The sequence below is a fragment of the Pipra filicauda genome, unplaced genomic scaffold, assembly GCF_003945595.2.
Source record: "Pipra filicauda isolate LSUMZ 115617 unplaced genomic scaffold, ASM394559v2 scaffold528_size357041_pilon, whole genome shotgun sequence".
Taxonomy (NCBI): domain Eukaryota; kingdom Metazoa; phylum Chordata; class Aves; order Passeriformes; family Pipridae; genus Pipra; species Pipra filicauda.
Window position 1 is genome coordinate 322,412 of NW_024104674.1, and position 23,419 is coordinate 345,830.

Sequence of the window (23,419 nt, forward strand, 5' to 3'; positions counted from 1 at the left end):
CAGCACGTTCGCCACGGAAAAAGAGGCGAATCTGCCTCTGCGGACGTGAAGCTGGGATGCCGGGGAGGCGGGAACACGCCGGGTCAGCACCGCCCCCGGCCGGGTTACGGCAGTGCCCGCCCGGAGCAGGTGAGCCCGCGGGGAGGGGGGCACGGGCTGCAGCCCCGGGCGGTGATCCCGGCAGCCTTCCCGGGGCTGGGAGAACGTGGAGGGGATCCCGCGGGCCGTGCCTTCCCGCTGCCGGCTTTGCTCCTGCTTTTTTTTTTTTTTTCAGGAGCAGATTTGGGAAAGGGGGTTTGCCCCCGTCTGCCTCTCCGCCACCTCGCCACGCCCACCTCCTGTACCCCACTAAACCTCGGGGCACAGCAGAAAGACCTTGGTCAGGCTTGTGTTTCTCCCAGTGTTTTCCCTTTGAATCCAACTCCTGGAAGGGCGGGGGCACCGCCTGGCTTTAGCATGGGTTGCCCCGAGGTGTTTGTTTATGTGTCTGACCTGTCTCATCTATTTCCAACACGTGGGTTTGTTCAGAGGAAAATCCAGCAAAAAAACACAAACAACAAAACAACTAAACGCCAAAAACTGATCCTATGAATTCTACTTTTTTTTCCCCTTTCTTTGTCTTCCCCTTGGGCCGTGGTTTTTAGCACTGGGGAGATTTCATCCGAAGCAATGTGTCCAGCTTTGCAGGTAATGTCCAAAAAAGAGGGATGTGAATGAGCAGAGGAGCCCGAGAGGAGGGTAAAATTACCGACGCAGGTATGTTCTCCCATCCTGTATTTTCATTCTGTAGACAGCTCTCCTACATTTCTTTTGGATTTTGTTTTTTTAATACAGGTTACAGAATGACAAAATAAACTCTAAAACTTATTGCAAACATCCGCTCTTCTCCCCCCCAGCTGTGCCATCTGCACAAAGGAGGAAAGAAGACCTTTGTGCGCTGAGAAGGATTTCAGATTTTGAGACATCCATGGCAGAAGTTAGAGTGTTTCAGTTAGTTTTCTGTTTATGAGGATTCCCATCTGTCTTGGTTATGCCTTTAAGTCAGGAAACTTATGCTGTAATTTCTGAGAGTAATGACCCAAATTCATATAGTGATATAATTTAGAAATACAAATACAGTTTAGTAGCATTTGGTGTTTTGAAAATGGATTTATGCCCCAGTTCCAGCTGTATATGTTTGGAAGTCAAAACTGAGGGGAGTATCTATGAAAATGTGGGGGATTAAGTTTTTGTGACAGAAGCTATAAATTATTAACAAAGCTACGTTTTTCTTATTTTACAAGACTGTAATTCTTGTTATTTTCATTTCTAGTGCAGAAATCACCTCAAGAAGATGAAGCCTAATAAAGGAAAGACTTACACTCGGGAGAGAGACTATGTGTACACATTCAGTGCTGGAAATGAACATTTTGTGCTCACTGTGCCTCTCAAATTCCCCGTGCAAGAGAATATCAGTCATTTGCACGGACGTCTGATGGTTCTGCACAACCTACCATGCTTTGTAGAAAATGGTATGAATCCATTTCTTGAATCAGCGTCACATATCTTTGTCCACAATTGTCTTGCAACTTGCTTTAAGGAAAAAAAAAGGGTATTTTAGTAGAGCAGTGTTAAAAAAAGTTTTTTAAACAGCAAAACATCGAAGAATGGCTGTGCAAACAGTGCAAACAAGTAAGGTGGCCAAGGAAAAGGTTTTCAGAAAAACTAATTATGTTTCCTAGATGATTACTGGTACTTCTGTTGGTGTGTTTTGTTGGTGGACCATTCTCTTCTTGTTATATAGACCTGAAGCAATCTCTGAACAAGTTCATAAAAGAGGAAACTATAAAAGATTACGATAGAGAAGCTGAAGTGGCCCTGGAAGCAGTGAAATCAGGAAAAGTAGACATCAACCAGCTGGCAGACACTTGGGCTAAAGCTTATAAAGAGGTAAGATTAAGGCTGGAAAGTTAATATTCAGGACTTGTTTTGTGAGAGTGTGTGAGTACAGACAGAATCACAGTTGTGAAGAGGCAAAATGACAGTGAAATTCACTTTTACTGATTAATTCGTGCAGTTTTTTTGTGTGAACGTGAGCATTAAGTCCTCATCCTAGAAGTTCTGCGTCAGGGTTTTCTTGAATTTAGTAGATTCAAAAGATACAAAATGAGGAAGTAAAGGGCTAGTTCATTTACCAATTGATATAAGGATTATAGTGCATTAGAATTAAAGCAAGAGTGGTGTTTTTAAATTAAATTAAAGTGGTACTCCTAAATCTCAGTAGTAGCAATGAAGGCTATAAAGAGAAAGTGTACAGTGGAGTGCAACCTTTTAGCTCATTTTTTGAGTTCATGTGACTCTTTTACATTATTTAGGAATGATGAGGCTTTAGCTGGAATAAGGTTTCCAGTTTTGCATGTGATCTTCAAAATAGTGGAATGGGAAAGAACTGGAGGGGTCCTAGTGAAGGCAAAAAAAGAGTTGACAGAAACTGCAGTATTTGAGGAGAAGTTTGTAGGAATTGAGTTTGCTTCTCATGGAATATAGAAAAATGTTGGGAAAAATCTCATAAAGAGCTTGCAAAACTGGCACTTTTGGGCCAGTCTTTGTTCAATAAAAGTAGCTTTTCTTAAATCACTGTTGTTGATCAAATTCTTAGTGACATCAGAGGTTAGTCATCCTTGATAGTAAAGCATTTTTATTTGCATAGCTGGTATTTTGGTCCTTACCTAAAATTCATCAGTTGCAAATACTGTGGACATTGCTGTTCTTTCCAAGTTGGTGTTGTGTGAAAATTCTTAAGTCCTCCCTGTAGTGCAAACCTTAGTGATTCTGCCTTCAGTTGCTTTGAACAAGAAAGAATATGGGAAAGGAGAAAACTTAATGCTAAAGTAGAAAGTTTAAATTAGGAGAGATAACGTACGTATGGTAAAAGCTGTGTGTGTGCCCACTTGGTTTTGCCCCACCATTATGAGGGATCCTTGTATGTCCTAAAAGGTACCATGTGCTTTAAAATCTCTTTAAAATTCTTAGACAACGTTAGAACATGCCAGACCTGAAGAAACCAGCTGGGATGAAGATTTTGCAGATGTTTATCATGATCTGATACATTCTCCAGCTTCTGAAATGCTGTTAAACCTGGAGCACAATTATTTTGTCAGCATCTCGGAATTAATAAGCGAAAGGGATGTGGAACTGAAAAAACTACGGGAAAGGTATTCCTTTTTGTATTTTTTATGTTTTCTTCTCTCTTATTGCATGTCACTGGGTGTATAAACTTTTAGGACAATACGTCAACTTGTAATTGTTTTGTGTAAATACTAAGTATGAGAGCATGTAGTGACAGGAGAAGGGGGAATGGCTTCAAACTGACAGAGAGCAGGTTTAGATTGGATATTAGGAAGAAATTCTTACCTGGGAGGATGAGGAGGCCCTGGCACAGATTGCCCAGAGAAGTTGTGGCTGCCCCATCCCTGGAAGTGTTCAAGGCCAGGTTGGACAGGGCTTGGAGCAACCTGGTCTAGTGGAATGTGTCCCTTCCCAGGACAAGGGCATTGGAAAGAGATATCTTTAAGGTCTCTTCCAACCCACACCATTCCGTGATTCCATGATTCATGAGGGACAGCTGTCTTTATATTACTTTAATGGCCTTAGCTTTTATTATTTTCAATGACCGAGGAGAATATAAATTTTGATTTCTGTTGTTCTAACAACCTTTTAAGTGTTAAAGGGCTTAAGGTATAAAGAATATGAAAAAATAAGCAAAAGACTTGAAGCAGCTATAAATCAGAAACTGTTGAATTTGAATCCCAAGTTCTGGAATAAGTTTGGATAGCTGCAGGTGACTTTTTTGTCCACAAGAGGGAACACAAACAGTGTTTTTCTCTTCCTGCCAGAATACTCTTGAGTAGGTGTGTTTGAGCTTTCTGAGTGGCAATACTCCTCTTGAACTGTGAGTGTTCAAGCTCACAGTATACGATGCACATCTGTTCATATGGTTTCTCTGAGACTGAATTGTACTTATTTCTGATTTGGGGATAAATGTTGCCAGTAATGGGTTTGTAAACTTTTTCACTGCTTATTGGCTCTTCTCAAATGTGAAGGAGCAGTAATGTTTTAGAGATCAGGTGTGATGCAGCTGTGTATTGACTCTGATGGAATTTATCAGATCTATTTGTCATAACCAGGAAACTCCCTATTCTGGTGGCAGCTGAGAGTGTCCCAAATGAGTCTAGGTTGTTGTTTTGTTGACACAGGAACTGACTTGGAATCCCTGATCCTTAACTCTAATGTGTTTTGTGGATATTCATTGCTAAATCTGGGAGTGATGTAACTATTCACTCTACCACTACTACTACTCTTATCACAGCAAAGGGTGTTCTTCTGCCAGGTTTTTGAAGTCTGTGTTTCTCATCTCTTTCAGACAAGGAGCAGAAATGGATAAGGTGATGCAGGAGCTTGGGAAATCGCTGACTGACCAGGATGTGAATTCCTTAGCAGCTCAGCATTTTGAATCCCAGCAGGTAAACTGAGGTCCAGTGAACTAAAACACATCATACACATAAATGTCTTAAAAAGAAAACCCAAACCACTCAGACTATCACTGTTGTCTTGTCAGGATTTGGAGAACAAGTGGACTAATGAATTAAAACAGACTACTGCTATCCAGAAGCAGGAATATCAGGAATGGGTGATAAAGCTTCATCAGGACCTAAAGAATCCCAACAACAGCTCAATCGGGTATTTAATTCCTCTGTGATCCTTACTTCCACCTGTAATAGTTCAAAGGAGTTGCATTTATGTAATCTTTTAAATAGAATAATATAATCCTATTATAGAGTCGTTATAATATCTATATAAACATTTAAATAGGGTAACCAAAGCAAATCAAAGGCAAATAAACCACCATAATTAAATGTCTATATTATTAGGAGTTTCTTCATTATGTAATGCTATAACCTTTCAGTATCAGAAAGTGTTCTACTGCACTGATATACAACTTTAGCTGAATGGAATTTCCTCCTATTTTGCCTTTATTTCCTATGTCTGTCTTTAACACTGTTTCACAAGGCTTTTTGTTATCAGTTAAGGATGTTCTGCAGAATAATGGTGACTCGATACCATAATAATAGTTATAATGGTAACGATATCACACTTTTGGAATTAATAAGCCACTTGATGTGTACATCACTGGGTAGCTAAAAAAATGGCATTTTTTAGTGTGAACATTTATGGAGAGAGTGGATTGAAAAGCTTTCTGTTTGAGAAAATAGCAGGGAAATTAGAATTTGTAAGTAGTGGGGGGGATCCTTAGTCTTTATCACTAGTAACCACCACCTTTGCTACTAACAGGAAAACAGAAGGAGTAAAACCTGTTGCTTTCTTATCCCTCATGTTGGTAGAAGAGCCAGTCTGATGGTGGACACAGTAAGGAATTTATGGGAAACACCACCTTTGAACAAAGCGGCTACCAGGGATAAGAGGGGACAGGATGGATTGTAATGCATGAAACACTTTACTTTCCCATAAGTGTTTCCTTTTGGGATAAGGAAACTGAGCGTATAGAGCATGAGGGAAGAGAGAGAGGAGGGGAAAGATGTTGGAAGATCATGCTGTATGTTTAGCTTTCTCACTACTTCCCTCAGGATATTTTTTTTTTTTGTCTGTGAATTCGTGTTTTGGAAGTTCTTGTGCAGTTCTGAGGTTAGTCCCAGAATGTCCTAGGACTTCACAGCTCACAAGCAGTTTGGCCACATTCTAATCCAGTGATTCTAATCCCTGCAGACTGTGCAGGCTCTAAGCCCAATCCTCAAATATTTTTCCACAGAATTTTCATGTTGGCTCTGTTGATTTATTTCCCTAAGGCTCTGAAGATAATGAAATTGCAAAGGCTGTTCGTACTTGACAGTGTGAACCTCTTTCCAGGTTCTGGCCTTCTTATTTTACTGCTGTAAAATAAGACCAGAGTGAAGTTGCTTGGAGCTGAAAGCTAGAACTGGAATGCTGGAATTTCAGAGAGACAGTGAGGATGTCTCAGCTTCATAATCTTGGGTGTTTATTGTAGATGTGAAGTGATGGTGTTTTAATCATTGCACCCTCGTGCAGTGGCAGAAAGGGGGATCTCTCTGCTTGTGTTCAGTCTTAGAAACTATAGGTCCTTAATGCATTTGAAAATAATGCGAAGGAAGTCTGTAACAGGTCAACTAGAAGGTTAAAGAGAGAGAGAGATGTGTGTGTGTTACACACGTATAGACATAAAAGAGAGAGATATGCACATATTTATGCATTATTATATTGCTTGTATGTGTGTATATGTATTTATCAGTGGTATATTTCAGTCCTATCTCATCACTAGGCATTTGCAATGTTTATAAAACACCTTTGTAAGTTTATAAAACACCTTTGGAGATGAGGCACTTTGAAAACAGAGAGAAACATTTCATTGATGCAGACTCAAATTGGAGAGGTGTTCATGTTATTTCACGCAGCATCAGCAGCACTTATTGCATCACTAACAGACAGCTGAACTTAGGGAAAAAATTGAAACTGATATCTGAAAAATGTCCTTGTAGGTTGAACACTGTGGAACATTTGATAAGGCTTTTTTTAACCTCCAATTTTGTGTGGGGAGAAAAAAGAAATGCTTTATCTGATAACTTCATAAATAAGTTTTTTGCTATTATAAATAGGCTGAGAAGATTTTTTTCCTTTTATTCCTGCATTCTTATTTTGTTATAAAACTTATTTTTATTTCTCAGTCTTGGAATGCTTTACAAATAAGCCAAAACATGTAAATCTAACAGTGGAGTCTACTCTCCCTGCTGCCAGGAAGGTAAAAAAGCCCCAGATTAGTGGAGTTCATAGAGGTTTAGTGTCGTGGTTTCTACAGACCAGCTGAGAAAACTTTAGATAGCTTTCACAGAGTTGTTGGTCTTGAACAAAAAATTAAGGATAAACTTCTCATTATGTATGTTTCTCATTGTTTTAGTGATGAAATTAAGGTTCAGCCCAGTCAACTGAGAGAATCTGTGGAAGGAAATGGAAGAATTTATGAAGAACAAAGGCTGTTAGAAGAAAGCTTTACTATTCACTTAGGTAAGTGGAGTAAACTGACCCCAAAACCAAACATAAGAGGTGCTTATAAATAATGGATCTAAGCCATGTATTGTTTGCAGTATTTAACTGTCAATGTATATAATGTACAATTTGTTTTGTATTTGTTCTTTACGTGTGTAAGAGAAGAATAGGATGGTATAAACTGTATCAAGCATTATCTAGCTATCTAAAATGTACTTCATGGAAAACATCTCTAGAAGTAAGGTTTTATCCACTTTAGCAAGGTGACTCATGTAGAAAAGCACAGTAACATCAAAACCCGTAGTGTTTAAAAATGATATTTTAACTTTTCTTGGTAAGAAAACTGTTTCTTGGTAAGAAAACGTGGTTATCAAACTCAGTTCTCATGCTCAGTTAACAGAAGAATAGACGCTTAAAATTTGCATTTTTTGTTTGTGCAGTAGAGACTTCTTGTGCTGTTTTGACCTTGTTATGTGGCCTAAAAAATCACCAGCAAAGGTATCAGCCAAAGCAGTTTTAATATAAATTTGCAAAGGAGCAAAAAGGTTCAAAGGCAAGGTTCACTCTATTGCTTACTATATAGATAAAGCACACAAAGGAAAATTGGATTGTAATCAATCTAAAATGATTTAGGCAGAGGTAGGCAGTGACAATCCTCCAAGTGTCTCAGACCTCAGAGGTTGGCAGCTCTGAGAAGCTTCTCTATAAGAGGAAGATGCCAGTGCATCCTGCTGGAGTCCAGGAGAGCTCAAAGACATCCCTTAGGACCGCTGTCCATAGCGGTCATAAGATGATTGGCTTTAGTCATCTGTAAAATTTTCATCCTCAGGTCGGTAATTACTGGAGTTTCCAAACCAACTGGGAATTGTTTCCAAAACTCCAGCAGCAATGGTACCGTTCCCCTCAGGCCATGGTTCAGGTAGAGGATATTTCAAGGCTGTCAGGGGATGACTGATGATCCCTGCTCTTGTCCTTCACCTCCGTGCAGCTCCCACTTTAGCAAGACTTCCTAGGATGGTCAAGGGATGCCTCACCTTTACACTCATTACACAAACACCAAGGCCCGCCGGGAATTCCTAAGGCTGTAGAGTGGTTCTAAGGAAGGGGGGAGAGGATACGCCACCACACACTAGTATTGAATCCATAGCCTTACAATATTCCTCAGGAAGAATTTCTTCATGGAAAGGGTGGTCAAGCACTGGAATGGGCTGCCCAGGGAGGTGGGAAGTCCGCAGTTTGGAGATGTTAAAGGAAAGACTGGATGTGGCACTCTGGCCTAGTTGACAAGGTGGTGATTGGTCAAAGGACTTGATGATGTCAGAGGTCTTTTCCAACCTAAATGATTCTGTAATAGGGAACAAGGCTCATTTCAGGAGTGAACAAGCCTTGCTTTGTGACAGCATGTGAAAATACTTTACTTTGAAAATACCCTTTGCAAACTGCTGATAGGTCTGTGAAACTGAATATAGGGTTAAGAACTTTTGTTGAGTGGTGTTGGTTTATAACTCCCTCACGGATCTTTTTCAACAAAACTTAGGGGAGCGCTTTGATCTCTTGCATTTTAATCACAATCCTGAGTTTTGTCTTGTACTGTGTGTGTTGAGCTGTGTGTGTTCTGGGCAGGAGCTCAGTTGAAGACCATGCACAACTTGAGGTTGCTGAGAGCTGATATGTTGGATTTCTGCAAACACAAGCGCAACCATCGAAGCGGAGTGAAGCTTCACAGGCTTCAAACTGCAATGTCCCTCTATTCAACTTCTCTTTGTGGCATGGTTTTGCTGGTGGACAACAGGATCAGTTCATACAGTGGGATCAAAAGAGGTGAGATTTCCCAGGGGTTGTGTCATTTAAATTCTTGCTGTCTTCTCCCACAAAAAAATAGTCCTTGTAATATTAAAATTTAGTGGAGACCCTAATGTAAAATTTAACTTTAGTGGAGACCTTAGTGTTTTGGATATGGCCTTGCAAAAGGGTAACAAATGCAAAAAGAGACACGGGTAAGGGTGGAGGACAGTGTTGTGCTGTTACCCCTCTCATCTCTTGCCTAGGTTTTGTGTTTGAGTGAGGAACATGCTGGAGAGGACATTTCTATGTTGATTTTGCTGCCTTAGACTGACTTTTTATAGGAGCTTCTCACTCTCTAATATCAGATTTGCACACTGAAACCTGTTTGCAAAAATGAAAAGAGAGTATGCTAAAGTGATAAGTAAATGTATAAAAATGCCATGTGCTTTTGATAGCACGAATTCCATTAAAAATGAACAACAGGAATATTACTTCCAGGTCTGTTCCTGGAAAGCTTGATTAGTAGCATTGATTGAAGTGCATGTCTTTTGAGGAACTGGACACTATGATGAAGGTGTTTTCTATCAAGGTTAACCAACTGAAGGTGTGTTTGTTCCTGTTCTGATTTTGGTCACCAGGACTTTCTGTGAATCACATTGCTGACCTTCCCACCTTGGGCTGGAAGTTCAATTCCAAAATATTCGCACTTGGAATGTCGTTTTTATGACTGGAACCACTATTACTTGTCATTATTCCAGCATGCCATAAAAAAATATACTTTGGAGGTTGATATTCCCTGGAAACAGTGTGGAATCAGGCTTGTAGGAAGACAGAAAGGGAAGTGTACCAGTAAAAATCGCAGTTGCATTTGTGCTGTTTATGGTTCCCAAGCTGTTTAATTATAACAGTATTATTTCATACTTACTTGCAGTTACTTTTTCAACTGCTTAAATATTTGAATGAATAACAAAAGCAGAAGATCTGTTTTTATGCTAAATTTTAGGTGATAAGACCGACATTTAGGTAATAACTTTAAAAACAAAATTGCGTTTCCCAGCCACCAAGGAGATCCTGCAGTAAAGGAGGAAAATATGGACCATATCACAACCTGTAAAATATAATCCTCAATAAGTTTGGATTTCTTTGACTTCTGAAGGGACTCTCTCAAACCTCTGAGAATGGTTTCTTTATATACTTTATGCCTTGCCTACCTCAAGTGTTTTATTAGAGCTTTTTAAGGCTACTGTGGCTCATGCTTGGAGTAGTTGTAGTGCACCCAGACAAATTATGAATTAAAATTAAAGGTAATTTAAGCACAATTTATTTGCTTTCAGCTGATGTCTTCTAGCCTTATTTTACTTTGATGCATACAGAAAACACACTCTTTTGGAGTATCAGCTTTTTTCTCCCTTGGTTTTAGACACCAGAATTTAATAAAGCCTTTTGAAAATAGTTTTTAAGATGGAGATGTCATGCAAAAAGATAAGATACATTAAGATTTTTCTGTCTACTCTGCCTGTTCTTGTCACTGCCTGTTCATAGGAATATATGGTGCTCTCCAGACAGACAGAGCACATTAAGAAATTAAAGGAGGATTAGAACAGGTACTCCAAAATGGGAAGTAAGTAGGAATTGCTTAGTTTTTATGATGGAGATTTCATGTAAAAAGATGAAGCTCTTTGCTGAAGACTTGTTTTGGCTCCTATTGACTTCCTTGGCAAGACAGCTGGACATTAGCATAAGGAGTTTAGAATACCAGTCACATCGTGATCCTAATTATCAGTATAATATTTCCAAATCTGACGTAATACCTTCTTTATCAGGAAAAGGAACTCACAGCTCTATTTAGCTGATGACACTTTTCTTTAGCTTTCAAGATCTGTGTTTTGAGAACTGAAAGGAAAGAACTGTAATTCCAGTTTTCCAGATACACTGTTTAAGAATTTCATTAATAGCTCTCATTTTTCAAAACAAACTGGAATGTTATTGTTACTGTAGGAAGCATCTATTATATGTTTTAACAAAGTATCACAGATTGAAAGACTGGTAGTAACAAGGCATCATTTTTAAAGCACAATTACATTTAATGCTCATATTATTGCTGTTGTTTTGGGGGGTTTTGTGTTTTGGTTTTTTTTTTCTCTGGCTGGTTTTGTTTAAAGAGCAGCAACACTCAAAGTTGGTTTGGTTTGGTCCTTTGGTTTTGTTTTGGTTTTTTTCCCGAGCATTTAATTTATTTCAAAAAATATTTTGTTCCTCTCCGAATTTTTTTTAGAAATTGAAAGGGGGTGCAGCAATTGCAAAAACATGCAATTGTCTGCTTTTGAGGGGTTGACTTTGTAGCTTTGTAGCCTTGCTTGAACAGTAGAGTAGAATTATGTAATGGTACTGAGCACGACCTGATGACGCGGATCATAATCTTATTTTTTTCCTAGATTTTGCAACTGTTTGCCAAGAATGCACGGATTTCCACTTTCCTGGAATTCAAGAACAGCTTGAAATTGTCCAGAAGGTTGTACTTAAGGCCCGAGCACAGCGCAGCAGTAAGTCGAAAAGGCACCATGGTTAGTGACAACCAAAATTACTTTCCTTGAAATAGAACAGTGGGCAGCTGGATGTTTGTGGGCAGGGGCAAGTTGATTCCACTCTTCTGCAGTTACCTCATCTATAAAATTGGGATGTTTGGGTTTAGCAATAAACCCTGAGACTTCTGCATGAAATTCTCTTTTCATGAAAGTCTCTCTTTGGTGCCATAACAGATGTAATTTTACTAAAACCCAACATATAAGTCCTTAGGTTCTGATCACATTTTAACAGCATGGGAAGTGTACCAGGCCATCCTGCTTTCCTCTGCAGTTTAAACTGCCTGTAGCAACACAGACTTTATCTGTGGTTACATTTTATTTCTATTTAAATTTAAATCTTTAAAAATAGCGGGAGAGGAGTTATGACTTTTTCCCCTTCCTTTAAAGTGAATGCTAAAAACTGAATAATAAATTGACTAAATGTGTGTACCTTTTAGTGCTGACCAGATCTTTGTGAATGATTTCCTTTGCAGTTGTATTTACAAATGGCTATGAAATGTTCTGACCACGTGGTGTTTGTACATCCCAAAACTTTGTTTTTCTTGCAAAGAGCTACCTGTGTGATTTAAATATGTCAGGAATGTGAAAAAATTCACAGGAGTACATAGAAAACCAGGTTTTCTTGGGAATATTGCATTATTCTTGGAAATATTGCTGTGGTCTTGAGGGAAATAGTGAAAGCTGTTTTTATGTAAATGCCGCTGATTTTTGTAAATCTATTAGGAACAAATTTGTTAAATTTGTTACATCATTTAAAGTGTAATAGGTGCTATGTAGTTGTGGGGGCAATTTGGAAAGTTCAGTATCATGTATGAGAAACTGTGTTTTGTTTTTTCCAAATGAAGAGATATCATAGAATATGATGAGAAAGTTGATAATTTGAGGTAGGATTCAGTTCGGTGTGTCTTGAAGGCAACAAAAACACTTCTGTGCATCCTCCTTCTTTTGGTGGACTTTGGGGTAAAAATTCAAGCCACAGATCATCTTAGTACATCAAACTTTCGTGCTAAAATGTGATTAATAGAGGGCCTGTTTAATGTTTCTGCTGTGTGTTTATATACAGAAAACAAAATGAGTGGAAATGAAGATAAATTAAAGAATATTGAACGAAACCAGTCCAATATTTTGCCGGGTGAGTTGTGTTGCAGTGACCCCCCACTTCTTGAAGCAAGTTGTGTTCTGTACATGCACATTTTTAGCTCTAAAGTCAGAACATAAATTATAAACTAAACCCAAGTTGACCTCAATCAGAGGAGAAGGATGTTCTTGTGGCTAAGGCAGAGAACTGGGTGTCAGGACATCTGGTTTCTATTCCCAGCTTTGCCATTGCATCATATGACTTGGGGCAAATCACTTCTCTTTGCCTAAAATTTCTTTTCAGAATTTGAGGGTGAAAAAAAAAAGATCTCTGAGCGTCTTGGGGAAAAGATGAAACTGAAATGCCAGCAACTAATTTTATTTTTTAAAATAACTGGGTGTACATCACTATTGCGATGCAGAAAAGCACTTTAGGATATGTTTTTTTAACTTGGGAATGGAGAAATCCATTCACCTCAGAGAAAGTATCTATATCCTGATGTTTAGTAATGAAAGCTGCTGTGGAGTTTGAAGATGAATACATGGTTGTTTGCAAACAACTCTGCAACTCATCTTCTCATTCTTATGAATTATTTTGAATTCTAATGATCACTGATACCTTTGTCTTCCAGTACCATATCTCAGTTGTTACGTAACCCACTATCTGTTTCCACATCCTTTATTTGAACCCATCCATTTTTGGTATTTCCTCCTCCCACATCTGTCTGCAATTCAGTGCTTGCATTGTGTATTTTGAGTATTACACCTCCTCTGTGTTTGTTTTGCTGCTTCGTACTATATATAGATCATATCCGCCTATGCTGGCACTGGTGTGTTATTACACCACATGTCCATGATACCAGTGGAACCCATCAAAGCAGGAAAATGAGTGTAGGATGAATGTAAAACAGTGATATTCCAAGAGATCACTCGGTTCCTAACCTCTTTTTTTTAATCTCCTTGTTCCCGTCTCTGCTGTATATTTCTATTTAACTTTTATCTTGAATGACCCCGTCCTTACATTGCCTAACAAGGGGATTTCATGCAGATCACCACCATGAGATCTTGGTTTATGTTATTCTGCAGGAGAATTCTACATCACACGCCATTCCAATCTGTCTGAAATCCATGTTGCTTTTCACCTGTGCGTGGATGACAACGTGAGGTCTGTTAATGTGACTGCTCGGGATCCTGCAATCATGGGGCTCAGAAACATCCTCAAAGTCTGCTGCACACACGACATCACCACCATCAGCATTCCTCTCCTGCTGGTGCATGAAATGTCAGAAGTAAGTCAGTGGAAGGTTTGGTTTGGTTTTATATCCTTGGGTGCAACCGAAGTGATTTTTGCAAAGGGCATTTCACGCTGGTTTAAGCCAAATGGGGATGGTCTATCTCAGTCACATGCCATTGTCCTGGCACTTGGATCTGTGTGGTGACCCAAGTAAAGGAACTGAACCAATTAAAAACATTTCAGCCAGCTGTATCACTTGGAGTTGTTATTCCCACCCCTCATTTTGGACACTTCACTTCCTGGATCCAGCTCGTTGCACAGTTGTACGAGTATTAATGAAAGGTGGAGTCTTGTGGCAACAGCTCTTGCTTAGGAACTGTACCTTCAGACTTGCTGATGCAGCAGTGATACCAGATCCCCAGTTTTCATTATCATTAGTATAAAACCTGAAAACTAAGTTTTAGGAGCTGCAGATCTAGCAAAGCTCAGCTTAGAGTTCTGTATCCTAAACACCACTCTGTAGCATGTCAGCCCTACACAACAGCAACCAAATTTCACCTTTAACTCTCTCCTTCTTCACTGTCTAATCAATATCATCCTTAAATTTTGTCCCTTTTTCCTCTAAGTCCTCCCAGATACCAGCTGGGCAAGAGGCAGCATATTGCCGAGGCTTTTTGTGTTCTTACCTACTAGGCTGAGTTCTGTCTTATTTTCTTTAGTGGGATTCTGATGTAGAGCTTATCTCTCAGTCAGTAACTTTTCACAGTGTACAGTAATTTAAAACTGTTGGCAACCTCTTTTCTCTGTCACACCTGGCTCAGAAGATGCCAGCAGAGAAGAAAAGGGGGTGGGAAGGCAGGGAGAGAAGTGATGGACAGGCAGCACAGCCATATCCTTAAGAGGTGGAACGTCTATAAACCTAAAGAAATGAGGGAAAAAAAGATAATTTTGCCATCCATGCCAGGGTATCAATGGTAATTATAGTCGGTTGTAGGTTTTTTTTAAATAATCCTTTGATTTTTCACTTGTAATTTTAATATTGCCTTTACCTCTTGGGAAGTGCCTGAGTCACAGCAAGGTAAAGGCTCATGAGAGGACTCCCTTAAACAGTGACTGGTTTTGTAACAGAATTTGACTGGAGCACAGTGTAGAAGTGGCCCCCCTTTTGCAGGATCAGGGTCAATTATGAAAAAGCAAGCAATGCAAAAGGTAAAAATGTTGGAAAATGAAGCTTCTAAAGGATATACTACCATACAGAAAAGCAGACTTTTAGGAACAGATGGAATTAGTTCTGAAATTTGTATCAAGTCCTTTGTTTTTGGCACAAATGCAAGTAATCAACATGCAGGGCAGGAGTGTGGGTCACTCATGGGACCCAGTTGCTGTGTTTCACAAATTAATTGACCTTTTTCTTAGCCAAGTTGCCATCTGATTATATTCTTCTTCTCTTCTTTTGTTTTATTTAAACTTTGTTAGTTTTAGCTGTCATTTGCATATCTGTATTTTAATATACAAATAAAGCAGACCAGGTGTTCATCATGTCTTGAGAATGTGTGAAACTGAAGAATAATCTTCTTGTCTAGTGCAGGATTCTTTAAAGGTCCTGATAAAACAATTTATGTTTTATATGAAGTTGTAAGTCTTTGCAGAATAAGCAGAAAGTGATGTATATGATAAGTGTATGTTTAGGCAAAACTACCCTGTGTGACTTGCATTGGCAGCACTGCTTATTACAGTGCTTTGCAGCTGGCTGACCTCATTTGAAACATGCAAATATGTGACTTCTTGGTGAAGGAGAAGTGAATAATGACAGATTTCTGAAAGCTCAACCTGAACTCTGTGCCTTTAGTGGCCCCAGTTCTGAATCTGCGTTTACCACCTACATAAAAACATTTTTGTAAAGTGGTTAACCAGGAGCCCAGCTGCAGAGATGTTTCACCCTGACAGGCATTCATTAGGAGTGTTCTCTGTGCTTTCTTTTATGGTTGGAAGGTTGTAACCTCAGAGAAGTGATCACAGAATCACAGAATGACCTGGGTTGGAAGAGACCTTCAGGATCATCCAGTTCCAGCTTCCTGCTGTGGACAGAGACACCTTCCTCTAGACAAGGTTACTCAGGGCCCCATCCAGCCTGGCCTTGAACACTTCCAGAGATGGACACTGTTTCTTTCTGATCACTGTTATTATGGCTGGGCTTCTTCAACAAAGATTTGGAAAAGGCTCTATCCACATTTATTACAAGCGCGTTGGTGGCTAATAAGGCCAATATGAGATAGACACGTCCGATTGCAAAAGGCGCAGCAGAAAGACTCCTTAGATGGTGTATTCTGCAAGACACAATTCTTTCTGCGTTGTCTTTTCTCCTCAAGAGTGATCCTGCGTGTGTTCTCAAAGGAGACAGCTGTGTTATGGATGGTGTGTCTCCAGGCCTCCCGGTTGGAGGCCAGAATAGACCAGTTATGTTGATCAATGTGGCCAAGGCCCAATGTTTGTTTCAGGGAGTCCTTGTATCTTCTCTTCGGGGCTCCTCTCTTGCGGCAGCCGGTGGCAAGTTCACCATAAAGCAGGATCTTAGGGAGGCGGTGGTTGGTCCTTCATCCTGGAGACGTGCCCTGCCCAGCACTGCTGTGTTCTTATCAGCATGGCCTCAATACTTGTGACTGCTGCTTGCTCTAGAACAGATGTATTGGTCACATAATCTGACCAGTGGATGTTTAGGATTCTACGGAGACAGCGTTGATGGAAGCGTTCTGGGAGACGCAGGTGGTGGCACTAGATGACCCATGATTTGGAGCCATACAAGAGAGTAGACAGCACAATGACTCTGTAAACACTGATCTTTGTACTTTTCTTCAGGTGTTTATTTCATCAAACTCTTTTATGGAGTTTTCCAAAAGCACTATATGCCTTTGCTAACCTGTTGTCTATCTCCCCGTCAATCTTACCATCCGAGGAGATGAGGCTACCTAGGTAATTAAACTGCTGGACTGATTTGAACACTGATTAGCCAATGGTGATATGGGGATGATGGAAGACTTCCTGAGGTGCAGGTTGATGGAGAACTTCTGTCTTCTTTAAACTGACTTCCAGCCCAAAGAGCTCAGCAGCATCTGCAAAGCAGGATGTTAAACGCTGCAGAGCTGCTTCTGTGTGGGCAGCAAGGGCGGCATCATCAGCATAGAGCAGCTCCTGGACAAGATGATTTAAGGTCTTAGTGTGGGCCTTCAGTCACCTTAGGTTGAAAAGGCTTCCATCAGTACGATATCGAATGTAGATACCATCCTGATCCTCGAGGTCTGCCGTGGCCCTTTGGAGCATCATGCTGAAAAAGATTGTGAATAGCGTTGGTGCAAGAACGCAGCCTTGTTTCACACCATTGGTTGTTAGAAAGGGCTCAGAAAGTGTGTCGCCGTATCTGACTTGGCCGTGCTGATCCTCATGGAGTGAGATGATCATTTTAAGGAACTTGGGGGGACATCCTAGACATTCCAAAATCTACCATAGACCTTTTCTGTTCGCAGTATCGAAAGCCTTGGTGAGATCAACAAAGGTTACATAGAGACCTTTATTCTGTTCCCTACACTTCTCCTCCCGGGACGCGTGCACTCAGCGCGGCCCAGCCCTGGGCACTCAGGCCCGGGCCTGGTTCTGTTCTTGCACCAACCCTGTTCACAATCTTTTTCAGCATGATTTTACTTCCTGTATTCTGCACTGTATTTTGAATTGGTACTTAAATGATCATCGTTTTCACAACTGTTACTTAGTCTGCACATAGAGAAAAATCCTGATAATATGGCAAATTCATGAGAACTTACATTGTTAAAGATGGATTAGAAATGAATCACTGCAACATCATTTTCAGTTCCTGTGGCTTTCATGGAGTGACATTCTGGATTCAACCTGTTATTTCCCTGAGTGCCCACAAAATTTAACATCTGTGTTCCTCTAAAACAGTCCAAGGAATAGTGTCATATCCTGCTGTTTCAATCAATCCTTTTAAGGCTTAGTTCCCATCAGTAGTTGCACAAGGTAGTCCCAAGAGAGAACTTTTCTTCTTAGTCACTTGTTTTTTTACCCAAGCCAAAACAGAGATCAAAACCAACAATAAACACCTAAATTATTGTGACAGAAAGCACATGTGGGCAGATAAGTTATAATAAAGATCAAGTGTTTCTTCTAGAAAGCTTAGAAATTAAAAAACCCCAAACCAATACTTGTTCAGCATTGTTCTGAATAATGTGTTGAATACCCTAAAAGCAGCATCTATTGATGCAGTGATTTACATAATGAATGTTTTCTGAAAAGACATTTCTAACTTACACTGTTTTTAACTTATTGTGTATTTTGGGGAGGGCAAGGGATACTCCCACCTAAGTAGGAATTTTGGCCACACATTCAGTTTATTGCTTCAGTGTTATCAGTTATCATTCTTAGATAACCTTCCCTCTCAAATAACTTTCTTTAATCCTGAAATTAAGCTCTTTGATAATGGCAGATTGCAGTGTTTGACATTGCAAAACAAAGGCTGGCTTTTTTTTTTTTTTTTTTTTTTTTTTTGTGAATAGAAAATGATGTAAAGCTTACATTTGAAAAGGTACCTGGGAAGATAAATTGATTTCCACGTCTCTATTCCTGTATTCAGACTAGGAAGTGCTCATCTTCATCTTGAGAGTACATCTGAACAAATAGAGACTGTTTTCTTTCTGAGAAGTGTTTACAGTGAGTCATTCTGTCTCTGACTAGGAATATTCAACCAAAGAATGTTTAATGTACGAGATTATTTAAACTGTTAACTTAAATTATTTAGTCCAGTACTTGTAGCCATATCTTAAACACATGTGGTTTGCATGCCACATTTTGCTATTGAACTTTAGGTAAGGATTTGCTCTCTGTTATATCTGAAACTCCTTCATCAGATGAAGATGAATTTTGTTTGTTTTTACCATTAACATAAATGCAGTTTTAGAGGAGAAGGGCTTCTTCTAGTTCCAGTATTAGACAGAAGGTTTTGCTGAAGGCTGTGGGTGTGCCAAGTAACCTTCACCAAAATCATCAAGAACAGATAGAAGTCATTATGCTGTTAAGATGTGGTCAGGAACCTGGTTTTGACTAGCTGAAGCATGAACCTGACATTTATCAGTTGGATATTGGACATTTTCCTGCATTTTCCTGTATAAAAGCGTTCTGACATTGGGGTCTCCTGCCAATAAGCAATGGCAGTGCTTTTCTGATCTCCTGTAAGGTATATACCACCTGCCCAGAACACTCTGGAAAACTCAGTCTGTAATGCTGCAGGGAAAATGAGGTTCTGCAACAAAAATATATTACTTTTAATAATTACCCTGCCACTCTTGTTGGTTAGATCCATTGTGCACTGAGGCTTTTCTTTTATTCATTTTTAGGAAATGACCATTCCATGGTGCTTGAAGAGGGCGGAGCTTGTGTTCAAGTGTGTCAAAGGTATGTCAGTGAATGCTTTGGTTGGGTTTTGGTTTGTGTTGCATTTGGTGACATCCACTCTCAGCTCAGGCTGTGTATTTTACAAAAAAATTAAAAAGGTGTTTTTCAAAATTTATCATTTGTTAAACACGCTTATATTTTTTCCTTTGAAGCTGTTAGCTGTCATACCAGGAAATACTCTCAGACACTTAGAGTACTGAGATGAAAAATGTTTCAGAAGGATCTTTACAACTTAAACACAGAGAAGAAAAAGTGCATAGTACTGCTTTGAGAAGTTTCTGAAGGAGGGCAAGAGCTGCTGTTACAGGTGAAGGGGGGGATTCTGCCCCTCTGCTCTGGGGAGACCCCCCTGCAGTGCTGCCTCCAGCTCTGGGGGACCAGCACAGGAAGGACATGGAGCTGTTGGAGCAAGGCTAGAGGAGGGACACCAAGATGATCAGAGGGATGGAGCAGCTCTGCTGTGAGGAAAGGCTGAGAGAGTTTGGGATTGTTCAGCCTGGAGAAGAGAAGGTTTTGGGGTGACCTAATGGTGGCCTTCCTGGACCTGAAGGGAGCCCACAAGGTAGATGGAGAGAGACTATTTCCAAGGGCCTGGAGAGACAGGACAAGGGGCAATGGCTTCAAATTGACAGAGAGCAGGTTTGGATTGGATATTAGGAAGAAATTTTTCCCTGGGAGGGTGGGGAGGCCCTGGCACAGGTTGCCCAGAGAAGCTGTGGCTGCCCCATTCTTGGAAATGTTGAAGGCCAGGTTGGATGGGGCTCTGAGCAACCTGGTCTAGTGGAAGGTGTCCCTGCCCATGGCAGGGGGTTGGAACTGGATGATCTTTCAGGTGCCTTCCAACCCAAACTATTCTATGATTCTATGATTCTGTGATTTCCAGTGCCCTTTGTATTTTGATTGCCTCAAACAATGGAATTCTCTGCATTTTTCCGAGACTAATTTATGTACTAATTCATCTCCTTGATGGAAAGTCCTCGTGACTCAGCATGGTTTTCTGTCTTTCCAAGTGTTGTTATTACTTTCTGCATTTTTGTGTGCTGCACTTAAATACTTGAACCAGTCATTCAATTTAAAATGTTAGTAGTGTTCTTTCTACCACCTACTTGAGGAACCTCTTCCTATGGTGACCTTTAGTAATTCCTGATGGATATGTCATCCATCCCGACTTTTATGTGAAAACTTCCTCACTGATTGATGCTGGTGTGATTAATAGGAAATATTGCATGGATGTATAAGAAATGCTGTTATTTTAGGTTTCATGATGGAAATGGCCTCGTGGGATGGAGGAATTTCTCGGACTGTACAATTCCTGGTACCACAGGTAGGTTAAACCAAATTCACATCCAACCTAGGAGACTGTTGGAAAAAGAAGTTACATGTCAGCAGATCTAGTTTTGATGTGTTTGCTATTCCCTGCTCTTTTGGGGTGAGCTTAAATTAATCAGTGTGGTTTTGGTTCCTTGCCTGTAAAACAGGATTAAGGTTTATATTTTTGAATATCCAGTAGTATCTTCTGAGGATGCTAAAATTTCAAACTGGGAAGTTCAGCTTTCCAAATGTGCGTCATTTTTGAAAAAGAGACTTTTTTTGCTGTTACCCTGAGGAGATGGGCTAACCTTGCATTACAGAACTTTAGGTGTTTATTAGTCATAACACCTAACAACTTGGAAAGCTGCAATGCAGTCGCTTCAGTCATGCTTCCACAAAATCCTGAATTACCCCGGGTATTTAAAGTTACTTGTAATTAAGGTTCTAGAATGATTTAATTTGGAGTTGTAGCTGATCTTCAGAAACAGGAAGTTTTCCAAAGATAAAAGGCAGTGCTGGACATAAAATCAGAGTTATGTTAGGAAAGAAATAACACGTATTTCTTGACAAAGTAGGAAGCTGCTGAGCAAGGAGGAAGCCAAGAATAAATACTGAAGTTTAATCTAATGCTGGAATTCAGAGGGCAGGAGTCCTGTAGATAACAAGCAGCACTATCCTACTTTTGTTAGGTAGAAATAATTATTGGAACAAGAAATCTACTGGAAATGGATATGTCACATAAATACAGTGTTTTTAGGTCAGTCTTTTCCTTTTAATTTAATTAAGTAGGATTATAACACACAGTTTGAAAATTATCTGTGTGGTCTTCTGAAAAGCAGCAGTTCTCTGAAATATCAAGAAACAAGGTTGAGAGAGACTTAATTCTTCCAAAAGCCAAAGCTTACTGGTGTGGGTTTTTTTTTTCCCCAGACAATTTCCGAGGAAATGTTTTACCAGCTGAGCAACATGCTCCCCCAGATCTTCAGAGTATCCTCTACACTGACTCTGACCTCGAAGCACTGAATTTTGAGGAGCAGAAAGCTGTATCCTGTGGACAGAGGATGAGATTAAAGAGATTCTGGACTAGAATGTCTCTTTCCTGAGGGATGATGACCCTGAAATGGTATTTGTTGCATTTTCAAGAATCGTGTCATCGTAATAAAAGATAAATGCTGTCTGTACCTGGGTGTGAGCAGCTGATTTTTGCCTCTTGCTTTGTTTCAGCACAGTATTAATGTTGAAGTCCTAAACTTTATCTGAAAGACATTCAATGTAACTTATTGTATGTAATCTACAGAAATATATGAGCGATCCTCATACATAAGTAGGCATAAGAGAAGGAACAAGGTTCTTCTAGTTGTTGACTTTTACAAACATTTTCTGAATTTTCTCAGTGATTTAAAAAAACAATGTCAGGTGTCTCCTTGGAATAACTTTGGTGTAATTTGTAACAGTGACCACAAAATAAAATGTATTACTGCCCCATTTTTACAGAATGAAAGACATTAATCAACCATTTAACCTGCTACATTTTGTAAATCATGGGAGTGTTTAAAAAATCAAATTATTATACACCTGTGACAATAATTAGAATTTTTAATTATTATTTCTTCCTTTTTTTTTTTTACTATGTTTGCTTTTTGCTTCATTTTCAGACTTCATATTGACAAGTGTGTCATATGAACAACTTAATAGGAACACTAAAGTGTTCTGGACTGTTGTACAGGTATAATTTGCTGCTTATTAGTTATTAACATTTTATGAATAATCAGAAAATTCTGGGGAGACAGCTCAAGATGCAGCTATGGAATTTCTTGGGACAAACTTGAATCCAGTCAAAAAACCCCAACCAAACCAGCCTTGCATCCCAGTGATGGCAGGTAAGGACGATATTGGGAACTGGTTTTCCTCCTTCTTGGACATCCTGGAACTCAGCTGTGGACCCAGGAGACTGGAAGGAGCCCTCCTATGCAGAGACTGGCCACAGGGAAAGTCCTGTCTGGAATTGGGATTGCTGGGATTGCCAGGACTGTTGGGCTCACGGCAAAGCAGGTGGGGAGGGGAAGGTCCCAGGTGACTCCTCAGATCCACAGTTCTGCTGTGTAGGAAGTGTGGGGATCCTGGCAGAGCTGGAATCAGAAATTTCTGCCTATGTATTGCTGAAGTTCTGCACTTGAAAACTGGAGAACCTGAAAGCTAATTAAAACCCAAATTCTTTTCTATCTCCATTGTGATTTTCTTTGAAAGTGATTTAGTTTGACAAATGCAAAGATGGCAAAGCTCCCTTGTGGGGAAACTGCATAATTTAAAATTCTCACAGAGAATCCAAGGAATAATCACCAGTTCATGATGTGTATAAAGTCATTGTGTAATAACAGACTCTCAGCTTAGTATTTTTGAGTCCTGCATGCTGTAAGAAGCCACTTAAGTGACCCAGCAAACATCTCTTGCTGAACTGTTAAATACTTTCTTTTCCTCTGCCAGCAACTTCTAAAGAGGAATCATGCAAGTAATGCAACCTAATTTGGTGTTCTAGAAAAGAAGGATGTGAATTCATCTAGAAGGAGCTGGATTAATCCTATTAGAGCTCATTTTACATTGCTGGCCTTCAGCTGAAATCAAACTCTGGTCCCAGAAAAGCAAGTGCTCTTAACACTATTCTGTTTAGGAAAGGTGTGGTGGCAGAAGTATCCCTTTTTATAAGCTCTAAGACTTATCTGTGTTGTGATAAAGGTCTGTGTTACAGATTTTTAGTTTTATTTTTCCCTTCAGTCATCACATCCACCAACAAGGAGCCTGTGGAACACCAGCAGTCCTTGAGCAAATATCTTGCTTATACTTCTAGACTATTTGTTAATAAAAAATATGCCCGTTCCTTTGCCAAAGCAGGAAGACACCATTTAATTTAGTT

At 39.7% G+C, this 23,419-nt stretch overlaps 1 protein-coding gene across 3 annotated transcripts; it reads left to right on the plus strand.

The window, feature by feature from the left end:
• The first annotated feature begins 111 nt into the window (after positions 1-111).
• On the plus strand, positions 112-21,995 carry CUNH12orf4 (chromosome unknown C12orf4 homolog). Of its 3 annotated transcripts, XM_027747561.2 has the most exons (15): positions 112-129; positions 645-756; positions 1,313-1,511; positions 1,784-1,929; positions 3,013-3,194; positions 4,403-4,502; positions 4,598-4,719; positions 6,968-7,074; positions 8,680-8,877; positions 11,277-11,405; positions 12,490-12,558; positions 13,590-13,792; positions 19,140-19,197; positions 20,454-20,521; positions 21,439-21,654. In XM_027747561.2, exons 3-15 carry the CDS (start codon positions 1,334-1,336, stop codon positions 21,529-21,531), a joined length of 1,653 nt encoding a protein of 550 aa, XP_027603362.1. In that variant the 5' UTR covers positions 112-129; positions 645-756; positions 1,313-1,333; the 3' UTR covers positions 21,532-21,654. The 3 variants fall into 3 exon arrangements, with proteins under 3 accessions (XP_027603362.1, XP_027603365.1, XP_027603363.1); XM_027747564.2 differs by lacking the exon at positions 112-129 and having other exon boundaries at positions 148-756; positions 11,277-11,384; positions 21,439-21,995; XM_027747562.2 differs by lacking the exon at positions 112-129 and having other exon boundaries at positions 149-756; positions 21,439-21,995.
• The last annotated feature ends 1,424 nt before the right edge of the window (positions 21,996-23,419 follow it).